At 36.5% G+C, this 16,055-nt stretch overlaps 1 protein-coding gene across 1 annotated transcript; it reads right to left on the reverse strand.

Annotated features, from left to right (window-relative positions):
• Positions 1–1,421: 1,421 nt before the first annotated feature.
• Positions 1,422–15,852, reverse strand: GFI1 (growth factor independent 1 transcriptional repressor). The gene is made up of 6 exons (XM_063427318.1): positions 15,381–15,852; positions 13,835–14,008; positions 5,799–6,172; positions 4,900–5,037; positions 4,281–4,446; positions 1,422–2,449 (listed from the first exon to the last, which is right to left on the reverse strand). Exons 1-6 carry the CDS (start codon positions 15,493–15,495, stop codon positions 2,271–2,273), a joined length of 1,146 nt encoding a protein of 381 aa, XP_063283388.1. The 5' UTR covers positions 15,496–15,852; the 3' UTR covers positions 1,422–2,270.
• Positions 15,853–16,055: the final 203 nt, after the last annotated feature.

Here is a 16,055-nt window from a genome sequence, read left to right on the forward strand (position 1 = left end):
AAACATATAACACTCTACATTGGTTGAGTACCAATATATATACAAACAGCCTTACAAGTAAGAACCAGGTATGTTTTAGAAATAGGAAAAAGATCAACTTTACCATCGTTGGGTCACTCAAGAACTAAGCTGATATTTAAGAATCGCCCGATTATAATTCAAAATGCTTCCCCCTTCTTCTCGGGATCCAAATCATTATCAGATCTTAACATTTACAGAGTTATTCACTAAATTCCAAATATTGGTGAATAAATGTGAATGGCAAAACCGAGGCAAAAATAGCCAATTTGGGACCATGGCTAATTAGGAAACCTTTTCAGATTAGCTTTTTTTTGTCTCTGTCTTTTCGTTTGTATTTAATTTCTGAAAAATCCAGAGTTTAGCAAATAACCCTGTTTTAGCCAGTGTTTAATATTTAACAGATTGGGGGGGGGAGGGGGGGGAATACTGTGAAATTATGAAAATGCATTTTATAAAAATAATTATTTAATTAGCAAACCACACTATCCCATTTTATTCCACCGGTGCTATGTAGCTATATTTCAATCCCGTAAGGAACACTGACTTGCTATGCAAAGCGATTTGAGGAGCTAATATTTAAGGTATCCAGAGCTATCTCCTTAAAGGTGTATGTAATTTTTATAACTAATGGAACAAAGCAAGAAAACGATGCATATCAAATAAACAAGGTGTATTTCTATATATGCATGCGTATGTTATTTTGAGGCTGGCCACTAGCAGGAAATTCTTCTTACAGCATAGAGTCTTAACCCTTTGAGTATGAATGCACAACGCATAGTTAAATATAGCTCTCTAACACAGAACTAGCTATGGAGAGCTGCATGATGGGTTACTGTGGTCTAGCAAGATTTTAACATTGAACTACAAAGGAACATCTTGCACCTCTGCAGTAAATCGAACTTTGACCAGACAATTTTTACCTGAAATAGAGTTAGCGGGAACTACTACACTCCAAAAATAAACAATATATGTGTGCACACTTTAAAGGTCAATTTGATGAGTTCTATTTATTCCTCTTTAACCCCATAAGGACCAAACTTCTAGAATAAAAGGGAATCATGACATGTCACACGTGTCATGTGTCCTTAAGGGGTTAAACATGCCACTTTATATAAAGCATTCGGATATTCATAATATCCATAACATTTATATTTTAATATGGAAAATTCCATATTTCTTAGATGCTTCAGAACCTCTTGTTAAGAAGTTGACATTTAGTGCCGTGCAAACTTTTCCCAATATAAATTTATAGGAAATAATTAACAAGTATTCTATTTATCTTATAGCTAGCAATCGTTTCTTAATGCACTCATACCCATAACTGTTTGATTTTATTCTCATTTATATTGCTGCTGGGAGGATTCAGTAAAGAAGGCTAACACAAATAATGACACCTCCTGTCTTGCCATAAAATTGGAGAAACCTAGTCTGATCACTACAAATCACCAATTGTCACCAAATAATCTACCTACAATCCATCTGACCTGTTTGATAGACCTACCTCTGCTATCTGTAAGGCGTAGTGCAGGGGTAGAGTTACATACATGAGTGACCCTTGTCTGAAATGGTAGTAAGGAGAAGTTAATATGTTTGTGGCCCATTGATGAAAGGATTTCTAGCAGAGACATGAGGCACAGCTCACACGCACAACTCACGACTAATGAAGGAAAAAAGAATATGAAGATTAAAGAAGCTGTTTAAAAATAACTAGATAAAGAAAAATGTTTCCATGATAGACTCTAAGCGTGTTGTTAAAGATTAGTCTTTATGAGTCATGAAATCGCTGTCTATTGAATCTAGAGGGAAAAGCACACTTCAAAATAATAGATATTTAATGCAACGTCCGTTGAAGCATTTTAGATCTTCCCCTGATACGTTGTTACCAGAGGATTGTCTTGTAAGGCTGTTAGGATACTTTACATTGCTGCCTTTGTCTCTTTGCAGTATTGTACAGCTGTAGTTGTTGTCTGTTATTGCAATGCTACTGCACTGTGCTTGCTTTTATTTCCTTAGGGTCTGAGGTTATGTGGACAGTTTTGCTCAGAGTTTGTGAGACGAGCTTGGTCAATGTAGATGCTACTTTCAAAAAGGTCATGATGCTTTGGTTTCGGGCAGTCTGTTAACTCTGAACGGAGAATTTTGCAAACAGCGCTGTCCATTCTGGTAAACGAGTAACAGATTTCCACGTGGACGTTCACATAGTGTTCTCACTTGGTAAAAGTTTCATTTGTGAAACAACTGGTTTGTGATCATTTGAGACCGTGCTGGGTTTCTCGATGTCGCCTCAAATCCACTTTTCTCTGGAAACCTTTACCACATAGGTCACAGCCAAAAGGTTTGAACCCTGTGTGCTTCCGACTGTGAGTGATGAGATTGGAACTCTGACTGAAGGCCTTGCCACATACCTGGCATTTGTGTGGTTTTTCTCCTGCAAAGAGAGAGGAGACAATTTTAAGTTTCTTGTATGCAATTACAAAAATATATATATATATATACACACAGCAAAACAATTATATGATTTAATAATTATTCAAAATTATTAAATGCGTTCATTGACTTGTCTCTTAGACATCACACAGACCAGAAGTAGCCAATTGGTAGATACATGGCTGGTATAGAACTACAAATATATATTCCGCTATTCCACCATAAATCTGACATGGCATCATAGTAGTTATAGTCCTACAACAGAAGCAGTGAGCAATTTACTTTCAAGATATATGGACAGATAATCCAAAATTAATTCACAATTATTTAGGCAAAATGAAAGACAACAGACAGTTTATGTAATCATGCAAAATCAGCTTCTTACACTCTGATACTTTATAAAAAAAATAGGAAGATTTGAGCATTCGCTGCCAGGAAAAACATGCTTTAACTTACAGGTCTAGCATCAGACCCCTCTGGCAGTGAAAGGGTTAGTGCTCAGTCCCCCATTGTATGTTGTATATTCATTTCAATAATGCAGCAGATTGATGGGGGGGAGGGAGGGGCGTGGGGTACTCGCTGCATCTGTCAGCCGTGCTCACCTGTCATTTCCGAGGCTTTTCAAATCATGTCCAAATCAACACAATAGTGTGCAAATCATCTTATAGAAAAGCCCTTCTGAGCAAACATGGGGAGGATCATATTAGAGCAACAGTGATTGGATTGCTAGGATTCAGCTAATGAACAGATGCTGCTAATGAAGGCAAACCTCTTTCTGCGCGTATTGTTTGTTCATGGGGAGTTTAATACAGTGGTGATGGACTGGAGGTCATGACATTGATAGGACGGTGAATAAAGCAGGATGGGCTTTAATACATATTGTGAACTGACAATGCTGCTGCAAATTGCTGTCTGAGACAAGAAGAGCTCGTGTGTGTGTGTGTGTGTGTGTGTGTGTGTGTGTGTGTGTGTGTGTGTGTGTGTATCACCGTTTTAATGGTCACACTATAAGCTCATTTGGGCAGGACCTTCTTCACCTACTGCTCCAGTATGTCAATCATGTTTTTTTGTAGAATGTAGTGTCTGTTTTGTTTACCTATTGTACAACGCTGCAGAATATGTTGGCGCTATATACACTATTGTATATGTTAAGGTGCATGCTTCAGTGTACCAATGGTTTTAGTATGCACTCATGATATATAGTTTACATACTACAACTATCCCCAGGAAGAACTGAAACATGTTCATCTTTCTGACTATTAAGCTCGGCCCCCATAGATGTATCTGCAGAACATCGCTCATTTTGCTGTTCGAGTATTTTAATCAAAAAGAGCGTTAATCTGCAGGAATGTGTCATTGGTCTCCATGGTAACGGCTCCACTGTTCTATCATTGGACAAGTCTCTAAACTCTCAGTAATCACAATAAATGAACACTCCAAGCAACACTACGACTACTGCACCCTGCCTTCAAACAGAATAGTTTGACAACTTACCTGGGGTCTGCCAGGCATCCATCACCAACTCTGCGGAACCAGAAGATCATACAGGGCTGGCTCAATGACTGAGGGCGTCAGCCAATCAGTATGGCCCTGCCATTCCTAAACTGCTACTACCTCTGGTAGAGTGCCAGGGCACTCCTAGAACCATAACTGCTACAGTGGCTGTAAAGGTGCTATGGCACTTGGAATTTTTCTCTAACCTCAGAGTAAAGTACAGTTTTTAAAGGCAGTTTTCACAGTGAATCTGTTTGTGTTCTTTTAGAAAGAGAATACTATAATGCGCAGGGTAAGTTGGCTGCCATTGATTACAGGAGAGCACACGAGACACTGACCTGTGTGTATGAACGTGTGTTTTTTCATATCTGATTTCTGGTGGAACCTCTTTCCGCAATACTGACAAGGATAGGGCCTGGTGTCCGAGTGGATAAGTAGGTGTGTGGAGAGTGTGGACGACCTTTTAAAGCTTTTACCACAGATTTTACAATCAAAACTTCTTTCCTGTGGAAAAAAAAAAGGAAATTATAAGAACAAAATCTACTACCAACAGAAATAACTAAATGTGTCCTTGTTGATCCTTAATGTACATAATACATGTATACAACAAACCCTAAATGTCTGCCAGCCTGGTATTATTATTATTATTACACCCTGTTGCACTGGTTTTAGCAGTTTAGCTATAACATCTATTATATATCGATATACATCTGTTACAATCTCTTAAAAGTAGTCCATCATGGAGAAAGGTTAATCATGGGTCTATTCATCAAACAGTGGAGACGTGTCAATCCAAAAATAATATTTAGACAAACATAGCAGAATTGTGAAGAAAGCTAACAAATGGACAGAAACCCTGCTCTCAGTTGGAAATGCGGGGCTGTGGACCAAAACATCATTTTCTTCATGGAACCAAGAAGAAAATGGATTACGTGCCATAGCGCAGTGTTCTATTACCTGAGAGTGGACCGCTTTATGTTGCTCCAGGCTGACCGCATGACCAAATGTTTTCCCGCACATTTCACACGCAAAGGGCCTTGTTCCACTATGGGATCTGCGCACATGAACTTCCAGTCCGTGGGGAGTAGAAAAGACCTGGAATAAAGGAATAATGATGTCAGCCAAATGTACTGGAAGTGGGTCAGGTACTATCCCTCTCGTACTATTACTGAATGCTAATCTTCGTCATATATATGGTAATAAATAATAAAATACTCCTAAGAAAGCTTATATAATATTGTGTTGTTTTTTTATCGTGAAGATAGACTAGTGTGTTAATGTCCTATTTTTTTATTTTTTATTTTTTTAAAGCATTAATCTCAAGCTTTCCCATTCATTAAATAAAGGTTTATTTACTACAAAGTGAGATGCTTTGAATTGACAATTTACAACATTTTAGGCCAAAGCCTCTGGGTAAAACCTTCTTGCGGGGATGACGTTTTCTTTTTGAACCTCCTATGAATACAGTTTCCTATAGCACTTTCATATCAATTTACATGTAAAGAAATAAATCCCATTGCATTCTAAAAACAAGATTTTCTCATCCAACCCGTTATTAGTTCTCAAGGCTTCCCTTGATGACCTGTAACTTTGTAGATTGTTTTTTTTTGTGTTTTTTATGGATTTAAATTGTTTACCTTCTTAACTATTCATAATGCTAAAAAAGAAAAATGTGTCCTACCAATCAAAACTGTTTAGTATCAAATGACATTAACATACAGTCATCCCATGCAACTATATATTCAATTCTAGTATATTAGCAAACATGCTGTCTTTGGGTGTGCATATATGGGCCAGCAATATTAAGTTAAGGCTACAGATTTTATATAATATGTGAACATTCATAAGCCGATTACCTTGCTGCATTTGAGACATTTGTAAGAGCCATTGTTAAGCAATAGGCGAGTGCACAGAAGATCCGATTCCATCTTGATGCTCTGAGCCTTGTCCACATAGAGCCCAGGGGCCACCCTGGACTCCCCAAAACGCCCCACGCTTTGTCCAAAGTCCCCATACAGTCTGTCTGTGCTATAGAGGGGCGGAGGAAGAGCAGGTGGCTCCCGCTCACCATAGAGATTCAGAGCCGAACTCCTGTCCAGTCCGGCCGGCCTGCAGTTCTGCACCAGCTGTCGGAGTTCAGAGTTTGCCAAACCATTCCACGTGAAGGGCTTGAAAGGTAGAGGATATGGTGGAGACTCGTCCAAAGAAGGGCAGGCCGACCTCTCAGAAGCTGTAGAACACATGGACAAAAAAAAGGTTACATCACACTGTCATATACAATATATTATCTTATAACAGAAGAGGTACTTTAACAGTCATAACCACTCCATCAGTTTTATCCACTAAAGAGTGAATTAATAGGAATTCAAAGGGAATTTGAAAATGAATTTCAAATTTGAGGCCAAAGTAGCTGAATTGATTTTTTAAAAAAGTAAGCTATGTTTTTAAATCTAAAATAAAAATGGTCAGAGGGCTGGCACAATAAGTAATAAACCCTCTCAGGAAACAGTATGTTGCTTGCGAGACTTCGCCTTCGTCCTGCCACAAACAACACCAGACAGTGGCCAGCGTCTCTCAAGAAGAAGGATGTCTCAATCAGCATTTAAAATGATAAAATAGGTGCTTTTTTCATCATTTAAAACGTGGCATAATACCTTTCAACCTAAATCATTGACTATTTTTACCATCCCGGTTGCTTCGGGGCTTTCCTTCCCAGGCTAAGAGGCTTTTTATTAATGTAACTTTGAAGGCCTGGAGGGCTCTGGTTGAGGCCTAGCTCGGGGACTCTGCATCCCTCTCTGTGAAATGATTGTTAAGATTAAGAATTATCTAATAAATAAGCCAACCACTACAGTTCACAGCACCATCTACTCTTTGTATAAAATATGGGATTCTTGGCTGGAGTACATCTCTATTGTATAGTGTTTTTTTGGGTTATCACAGTGTTCCCCACCCCTCTTTTCTTTCGTTTCCTCTATATCATATATTGTTTCTCTTTTTTTCAATTGCTTTTATACTCTCTTTGTGAAAAATTGAAAAGCTGAGACTGATATATTATTTTGTGGTAGTTGCTCACATTATTCTGTATCATACAAAGAATTTTTATTTATTTTAAATGTGGAATTATTCATCGTGGGTGTAAACTCTCTTGCCGAGACAACACTTACTCAAAGTTTCTAAAGGAAGTCTCACCTTGTCCAGTCCTCCCCCATGTTGAATTATGCACAGTTTTAAACAATCATATAAAGCACATATTTAATTCACTTTATTCAATGATCGAGACTTCGTCTTTCACTTTGATTGAAGCTGGCCGCTGTCTGCCTTTGCTTTCATATTTGCCTTAAATATGAAATTCACTTTATATTCTCTTTTAATCCCCATCAATTCACACTTTTAATCTGACTCAAAATGTTTCACCCATTTGTCACAGCAGTTCACATTAAAATTAAGAAGTGACCGATGTTCATAAAAACACTTGCAAAATCAGATGAGTCTTGAGTTTCTTTCTAAATATTTCGACAGAAGAAGCTTTTAGACTGTCACGTTAACAGAGTTATATCTGGTTGGAGCCGCTTGAAAAAGGTTTTAGAACCAAATGTTGCTAAATCGATCTTTGCCCAGTTCATATGTTGTGTTTGATTTGGTGCTAGAACTCCATTTTCACTTGATGTTTTTGGGAAAACGAATACCTTTATTGAGATATTAGTGCACACTTTGTTTTTTTGTTTTTTATTGATGACAATAAAATCTTATTAACTGAAAGGAAACTTCATATCTGCATGGGGTTTGGAAATTATGTTGAAGATGATTCAGGGACATGTAGTGCCCACTCTTGTGGGACAAAATATTCACATTCACAACTTTTTAATTATAATCTGAATGCTGTTGTTCCACCCTGTCATATTTATTGTCATGATCTGCCATTCACATTGTTTTAGTCAATATTCCAGCAGGGTTTTTCCAAGTTCAAGTGGACACATAGCCTATTTTGGAGAACTTTTCCAATGTGGCATTTTTGGTCTAAAATATGTAATCCAATTTGAATTCCTAAGAATTCACACTTTAGTGAGAAAATCTGTAAACGCAATTTATACCTGAATACATCAGGATGAACACCTTAAGGACTCGGTCTCAGAAGTAAAAGGCCAGCATGACGGACAATTTCCATCATGTGTCCTTAAGAGGTTACACCTGCTCATAATCAGAGTCTTGAGTTTCCCTTCCCCCACAATTTACTTGGCAGGACATGGTGTGACTTTAAATACTGGAGTATAGGTATTGACTATCCATATAACTATATGTATAGGGTTATTCAGTAAAGTGGGGATTGAAAGTAAATTTCAAATTGTAGGCTAAAGTAGCCAAACTGGATATTTAGTTGAATTTTTCAGGTTTTTTCCTATTTTGGCTTTAAATGTAAAATTCACTTTGAACTCATCTAAAATTCCCAACTATTCTCATTTTATTTTTTTTTAGCTTTATATTACTTTATTTATTTATTATTATCTACTAATAATAATCCAACACTTGATTGCACCTTACAGTGGCAGCAATCTCTAATCATACAAACACACAAAGCTGATCTGGCATGACATCACAACTTGGCAATCAAATAAATTAGTGTAAATTATTTCTGACCTCATCCTATAACAATGACTATTACACAGTACCATGCAAATACAATAGATGCCGAAGAAATAATATCTGTAAAAATAAAATGAAATAAATAGTAGCTATTCATGTGAAACTCAAATTCTTTTACATATCACTTTTGTACATATATTTACCTAATTTTAATATATGTTTGACCCTTTGCCTGTACTGTACATTTGGGATTTATTAGTACGCAATAACATTTAACTTCAAATTATTGATTGATAAAAAAATTATAGAAACCAATTATAGAAGCGCTATATTAGAATTATAGTGATGGAGATAGTGGAGAAAGAGAATATATGTGGCAATACCTTGAATATTCTTTATGTATATATACACGTACTTGAATTTGATTTCCATAAGACATAAAAAACAAACAAAACAAACATAGTGCAGACTGAATTGTGCAATCAAGTGTGAAGAGAAAAGGGAAAAATACATCCAACATGGCCGAACTCCATGGCCTACACGAGTGTGTGTATGGAGTTCGGCCATGTTGGATGTATGTTACAGCAGGAATGTGTATATCAACAAAGGGATCGAACATAATATGTGACTTGTGATCAATAAATCCTGGCTGATTAATAGACGGAAACAAGTAGCATTTATATGCAAGAAGGGTGAGGGTTGCCTTTACGGACCCCAAGAGCGCTGTTATTGAGCTATTATACATTAGCTCCATAAATTGTGAGTGGGAATTTTTCCCCTTTCTCTTCACACTTGATTGCACAATTCAGTCTGCACTATGTTTGGTTTGTTTGTTTTTTATGTCTCATGGAAATCAAATTCAAGTACGTGTATATAGACATAAAGGATATTCAAGGTATTGCCACATATATTCTCTTTCTCCACTATCTCCATCACTATAATTCTAATATAGCGCTTCACCTACCCAAGGTTTTGGTTTCTATTCTAAAAGATAAGACCTAGGTGTTATAGCAGCTTCTAATTTATAATTGTTTGGACTATACTACTACTGTTTAGAATATTAGCGCTGGTACACCCCCTTTCTCTTTTTGAAAAAAAATTATAAAATCCTAAAGACATTTAATTTTATAATTTTCCCAATAAAAAAATACATCGAAAAACTTTAAAGTGTAATTTCCTTTTTCTGTAACAGCAAATTATTGAATTGTTTGAGTTCCCTTCCTTTGTATCACTTGGCTCAGTATCATTGTTTTGGGTGAGATATCTATCTATCTATTTAAAAAAAAAAAAAAAAAATTCTGTACATGGGTCACAATAGGACAGTACTAATTGATCAATTATATCAATGTAAGATTTGAGTCATAAAGCTAAATTCTTTAGTGTTGTATTTAAATCTAAAAGTGTTATATGCAGCAAAGGATGTGTGACAACACTTATAACACCTAGAGGGAATTACAAAGTACTGAGGTGAAAAGTTAAAGGTTTCAGTTTAGTTATAAAAAAAACTCCTATGTTATTCTAAGGAATAATATGTGTATAGTTTCTATAGATTTGTATGTGCATGTAGTTTTGTGTTCAGAACATGTTATTTCAATAAAAAGTATCTCTTTTTAATTTATTGATTTTTTTATTAGTTATTTTCTAAGCTTGTTTTATTTATTTTTTTAATTATTAAAATGATATAAGGCAGTAGGGAATAGAATGTGCTCTACTATTTTATTTTAATTTGGAGTAAATTATTAAGCATTGAGGGTTTTTTTTTATAGGACTGAAAAAAGGGGGTCTTTTTCTTTTTTAATTCGGTGGTACAAATTAGCTAAAGTTGCCTTTTTCTGAATTTCACATTTCACAAGACTCCATTAGAATGGCATTGGAATCATTTAAATTGGTGACCCACTGAAATCAGTCAACTTTGTCCCCACCTGCAGTAGACACAGTGTTAAAACTGGACTGTGATTACAGGAATTACATTGTGAACAATTTCTCAACAGTCTATATAGACACCCAAACCTAGATCCGATGAATAACTGCCCATATTGCCTCATCTACAATTGACCACTAGGGGTCAGTGTTTTCCCGGTCCTCTGGGGTGGTAATAGCCAACAAGCGCTTTGCAATTGCTGCGATTAATGATTCCTAGTTCACTAGCACAGCTACAATCGAAACAGGTAACAGCACATCCCATTACTGTATGAAAGCGCCTGAGCCATTTATCAGAGGTATCACTGCATATACAAGCTTTTTACATGGTCTGATCTTTTATCATCAGGAAGATTTACACCATATATAATCACCCCACCCTGTACATTGCATTATGAAACAGACCTGATATAAAATCATTACACATCGCTTTCAGAATTAAATGCAGGTAGATTTGCTAAAGTCATCTTGGGGGCACAGTTGTTGATTAAGCCTCAAAATAAATAATTTGCCTTTGGCACACCTGTGAGGAATGATTAGATGAGTGTGTCTTTTTTTTTTTTTGTAATTTTTTTTGTGATACTTTATACAGCGCTGCGGAATATGTTGGCGCTTTATAAAATAATACTACTACTAAAATAAAAGTAACAAAAATAGAAATTAAAGAGGTTTTTTGTGGGCTTTTTGATGGCGTGCTGCTTGCCTTGTCCTAGATCCTTGCTGATTGTCATTTAACCCTCTGACTGCCATTCTATGGCACTGAAAAGGTTAAACAGGCCATGTCACATTTGCTTCCTTCAATCAGCACAGACACAAGGTTGAAAGAATAAATCAGAAAATGATCTTCCACCGTTTAGATTCCACGTAGCAATAAAAAACAAAAAACAAAAAAAAACTGCTTAATCTCAATGTAAAAATCATTCATTCCGATTATTACGTGTATCAACTAATGCATTAATTCGGCGTCATTTAAAAATATTTTAAATATATTTTAGAAATTCAAGACTACACTGAGAAATTCTATATTATTATTTTTTTATTATTTTTTTTAAACCGTATCTAATAATAATAATAATAATAATAATAATAATAATAATAACGGATTCTAAATAAATATTCTGGATATAGTTAGTTAAATACACATGGCAGGTCTTCAGTCACAGAGTATGGAAACTGTAATATTTTTACAATATTGTCTGTTTTGTTCCTAAAATGATAACATTTTAGAATTCCCATCCAGTTATTCAAGCTGAAAGCTCCCTGTGTAACCCCTGCCCCAGGACTGTTATTAAATATCTATACGGTTTCCTGTAACCCTTTGCATACAATGGTGCTCTCCAATGGGATTATACCCCAAAGGGTTAAATTCGATTTCTTTATCGTTCCTTCCAAACACAGATCTTGCTAGAGATGGGCTGGAACTATGATTACAATGAAACTATTTCGATTAACTGTCCTTACATGAACGAGCTAGTGTTTATTATCACACGGCTGATCTCTAACAATTTGTAAGATCATTTTATTTTATATTATTGAAATCTAAATGAATTGTCTGATAAGCTGTCACATTGCCAGAACCTGGCTCACAATGAGTTAATACAGTGATTACACAAATGGAGTCAGATGTATGGGGCAATGAGGGTAAACTGAACAGAGAGTGAAATAATACTATCGAATGAGAAGAAGAGAATTTAGATTGGAAAATAAACTGGTGGGTGGATGGGGGTACATGGCAAAACGAAATGAACGGAACAGGTCAGGAATGGGGAGTAAAACTAATCAGATTGTATGTTTCTGTCTGTGTGGTTTTTTTTTACAAAATAGACAATGGATTAACGGTACAGGAGCTATAGAAGCTCTGCTTATACTATGTAACATTGATTGAGAAATCTAAAAAAGGAAGAATGTAAAATCATATCAAATGAGGTGCTCAGAGGGTACTGATTTATCCAGAGCAGAGAGGGTTTACCCAGACTGACTGCCTGAGCATTATGGGATATATAGTTTAAATCCATTGCAGTGCCAAGGATAGCCAGAAAGGACTAGACTAGACAATGAACCAATCGACAACCAGAGTTGACTGATCTAGGGTTAACATGCTATACGATGGAAGGCAGTGACATAGCACATCAATCACCTATTGCTTAGAACAAAATGCATACAGCTAGGGTCAAACGAAATCCCAAATCTGAACTGGGAAATATATCTGGATATAATGAAATGTTATTAACACAGCAATGGATTAAATATACAGTAAGGGAATGCCAGCCAGTTTACAGATCCGGTCTCAGTCTGTAGAGGGGGACTGAGACACTAAAATGTCCCATTGATACAGTCATTGGATCTGTTTATAAATCTGTGTTATTGTTTATTACTACCAACCGAGTAAGATAATAACACAGCGATAGTGGGTAAGGTCTATTTACAGTGCATTCGTTAATACATATGTTCTAAATTCATTCTTCATTCTGCATCAACCTATTACTGCTACATTATATGGCAATATTCCTAGTATAGGGATAGTCTGACATTTATCGAAATCTTCTAATTAATAACATACAGAAACACTTAATTCATGTACTATGCATAGATCGTACATATATTAAAATAGCCTAATAAAGAGAAAATGACTGTGGGATTCATTTACTAGACTGGGAAAATGCTGAATTTAGAAAAAAAAATATTCAACTAAGCTATTAAAAAATAATATTGCCATTCTCTTATCAATTCATTTTTATTCCCAGTGTTACTGAATAAACCCCAATCTGTGCTGGATTAGATCTAATACAGAGTATGAATAAATCAATATATTTCAGCTGTTGCAGCAGAGACTGATCTTCCAATGTGCAATGGTTTACCTGGTGTGAACGCCCCAGTAAAGTCAATGTATATATAGAATCGAGTTGTAGCTGTTTTGTTGCATTATTGTAACATCTGCTAGAACACAATAGGATTTGTGTGTGTGGAATAGAAGGGCTGGGTATCCTAAGGGTAACCTGCCACGAATTCTGATTCAATATTAGCAGAACATTTGAGAGTGGAAACTCTGTATGGACAAAATATTATAGGCACAGCTGGGGAATATAAAGCCAGCCTATTTTATAATCCCACTTATCAGTCTATATTTATTGTGTGAGCATATAACCAGGACAGCTGGCCAGTGCTATATAGTCCTGCTATTTACCTTATGACATGTAGCAATGGGGCGATGGGACGTTGTAGAACAGGGGTGTCTAATCTTAGCATTCCAGATGTTTTTGAACTACTTAAATCTTCATGTATGGATAAGGATCATGGGACTTTAAGTTAAGAATCATCTAAGGACCTATAGGTAGCTGCTACATGTATACATAAAAATTTCAGTTACATTGAAAGGATGTTTTATTACCTGGTGATACTGAGGGAGAAGGGGGTCTCCAGAAATCTTCATACTCAGAGGCTGTGGTATCACACACACTACCCTCACAGCTTGGGGGAGAGTCTGAGGATACATCAGTGACATCTTCAAGGTTGGAGGACACAGGGGAGAAGTTACCTTGGACCTCAGGAAGGACCTTGGTCTCTGTTAAAAGTACATTGCATAAGATATAACATAAGCCAAACATTACAGACCAACAACATGCAAGCAATCACAAAAATGGAATTAAAATGAACATGTATCAAACTCAATTCTTCATAGAACTTGCATACTGCTACAATAAGCCATGCTATACAATATATAATAACAACAATTGTACACATAATCCTATTAATTATCAAGAGGGTATGCATGGCATTAAATAAAATGAACATCCCTCAAACTGAAAGGGTTCAAACATCTGCAACTAGACTGCGATTTCCCCCCAAATGGGTATTTAGGGAGGATAGAGAGATAGTGAGAGAGAGAGAGATACACAGGCAATCATGCACGTGTGATTTATACATACTGGATGTTTATATATGAAATATAAGTATTTAAGGGGTTTATTTATTTGTATCGGTTTGTTAAAATTATTAATAATTATGAGAATATGAATATATATAATAGATGGCCGTTTCGTTCATATTCTGGTCTCCTTGAAATTCGAGGGAGCAGTGAAACAGACAGGAGACTTGTATTACAAACCAGATGTGGTCATGTGACACGATCGCTATTACTGTACATTGCATTTAATTATTACAGATCATATGAGTCAAGATTTATAGAAAAAAATTAAATTACTATGTTTTTTTTTTTTTTTACATAATTTTTCCCGTGTTTACATTTTTTTTGTTTAAAGCCACAATAAAAGTGGATCAATCGTAGTTATTATGCAAATCGCAATGTTTAAACTCTGCAAAAATTCGATTGTTTACATTTGTAGGCAAAACATTCGATTCGTTAAACATTCGATCTAACAATTGCTACATTACAGATATAATGTATCTCGCCTAAAAATCATTCTACTGGGAAATGGAAATGTATGTAACAGTATCTGCATGTGCAATCTTTATTTATTTGAGGCAGATCATTTTAAAAACAGAAAAATAAAAATGTGAAATAATTTGCATTGAATTGCTTCATCCCAGGCCAGTGTTTCCCCAATTATTAAATGCAATTTGTATTGCATAAAATTCAGCCAGGTTTTAGTTTAGCAAGATCAGTGCATATAAAGGTATTAATAATCCATCACATATCTATTTAATAGCATGCAAGGGATAAATGTAAAGGGTCACACAGCTTTATTTCGTTTTGGGGTGTTACATAAAATATAACTTATCTTATCTGCATTATAATTAAGGACCTTTAAATCCATACTGAACATAGATTCATTGTATGGAGAAACCCTCAAATAGAAGGTAGTGGTGGATGACAGCCTGTGTAAAAGGGGTACAGGTAAAGAATGATTGAATATGCAACACTGCAGTGATTACAATGTGTCCTGTACAGATTGATAGCCCATATGGATTCATACCTGCACATATATGAGCCAAGATGCTCTCCTGTCTCAGAGTGTAGTCATCCTCTGTGGATCTGGGCTGGTGGTAGCTGTGAGCCTTCTTGCTCTTCACTAGGAAGGATCTGGGCATAGCTGCTGGCTGTGTCTTCTTCTGCCTTTACCAAAGATCTTCCAGCCACACCACACCAAGGCAACCAAGAGCTTCCACTGTGTCTTCAGAGTCCTAAATCTTGGATGCAATCTGGCAAGAGATTTGACATCCATTGGTTAGGAACCTGTAGGATGGAGGGAGGGATTTTGGGCGGTGACACCTTAGAGTAGAGGGGAGGGTGCAGGGAAGGGGGCTGGGTTCTTTAGAAAGGATATAGGAGCTCCATTGACCAGGTGGCATTAGAACAGGTGGCAACATAGTGACACGTTCCTGTGTTCCTAACTCCCAGACACCAGCCTTGCAGAGTTAGAAAGGGGAGGGGGATTAAGGTTGCTTCGCAGCCCACCTGGGAAACTGAACCCTCCAAAGAAGCTGAGAATGAGTGACATTGTTATTTGAATTTCCATGTGTTACCAAACCCTGTTACTCAATCCCCCCCTATCTTTCATCAGGAGGCTGGGCTGGAGACACACGGTTCAGTAGGCTCTTGAGCAAGACCCTAAGCCCAGCGCAGGCAGAAGAACAAACAAGATAAACCC

Source organism: Pelobates fuscus, chromosome 7 (genome assembly GCF_036172605.1).
Source record: "Pelobates fuscus isolate aPelFus1 chromosome 7, aPelFus1.pri, whole genome shotgun sequence".
Lineage (NCBI taxonomy): Eukaryota > Metazoa > Chordata > Amphibia > Anura > Pelobatidae > Pelobates > Pelobates fuscus.

Coding starts and splice junctions, on each gene's coding strand:
- GFI1 (XM_063427318.1), bottom strand. CDS start 15,495: ATGCCCAGATCCTTCCTAGTGAAGAGCAAGAAGGCTCACAGCTACCAC. Junction 14,009..15,380: donor CTTGGCTCATATATGTGCAG/GTATGAATCCAT, acceptor TACTTTTAACAG/AGACCAAGGTCCTTCCTGAG. Junction 6,173..13,834: donor TTCTCCCTCAGTATCACCAG/GTAATAAAACAT, acceptor TGTGTTCTACAG/CTTCTGAGAGGTCGGCCTGC.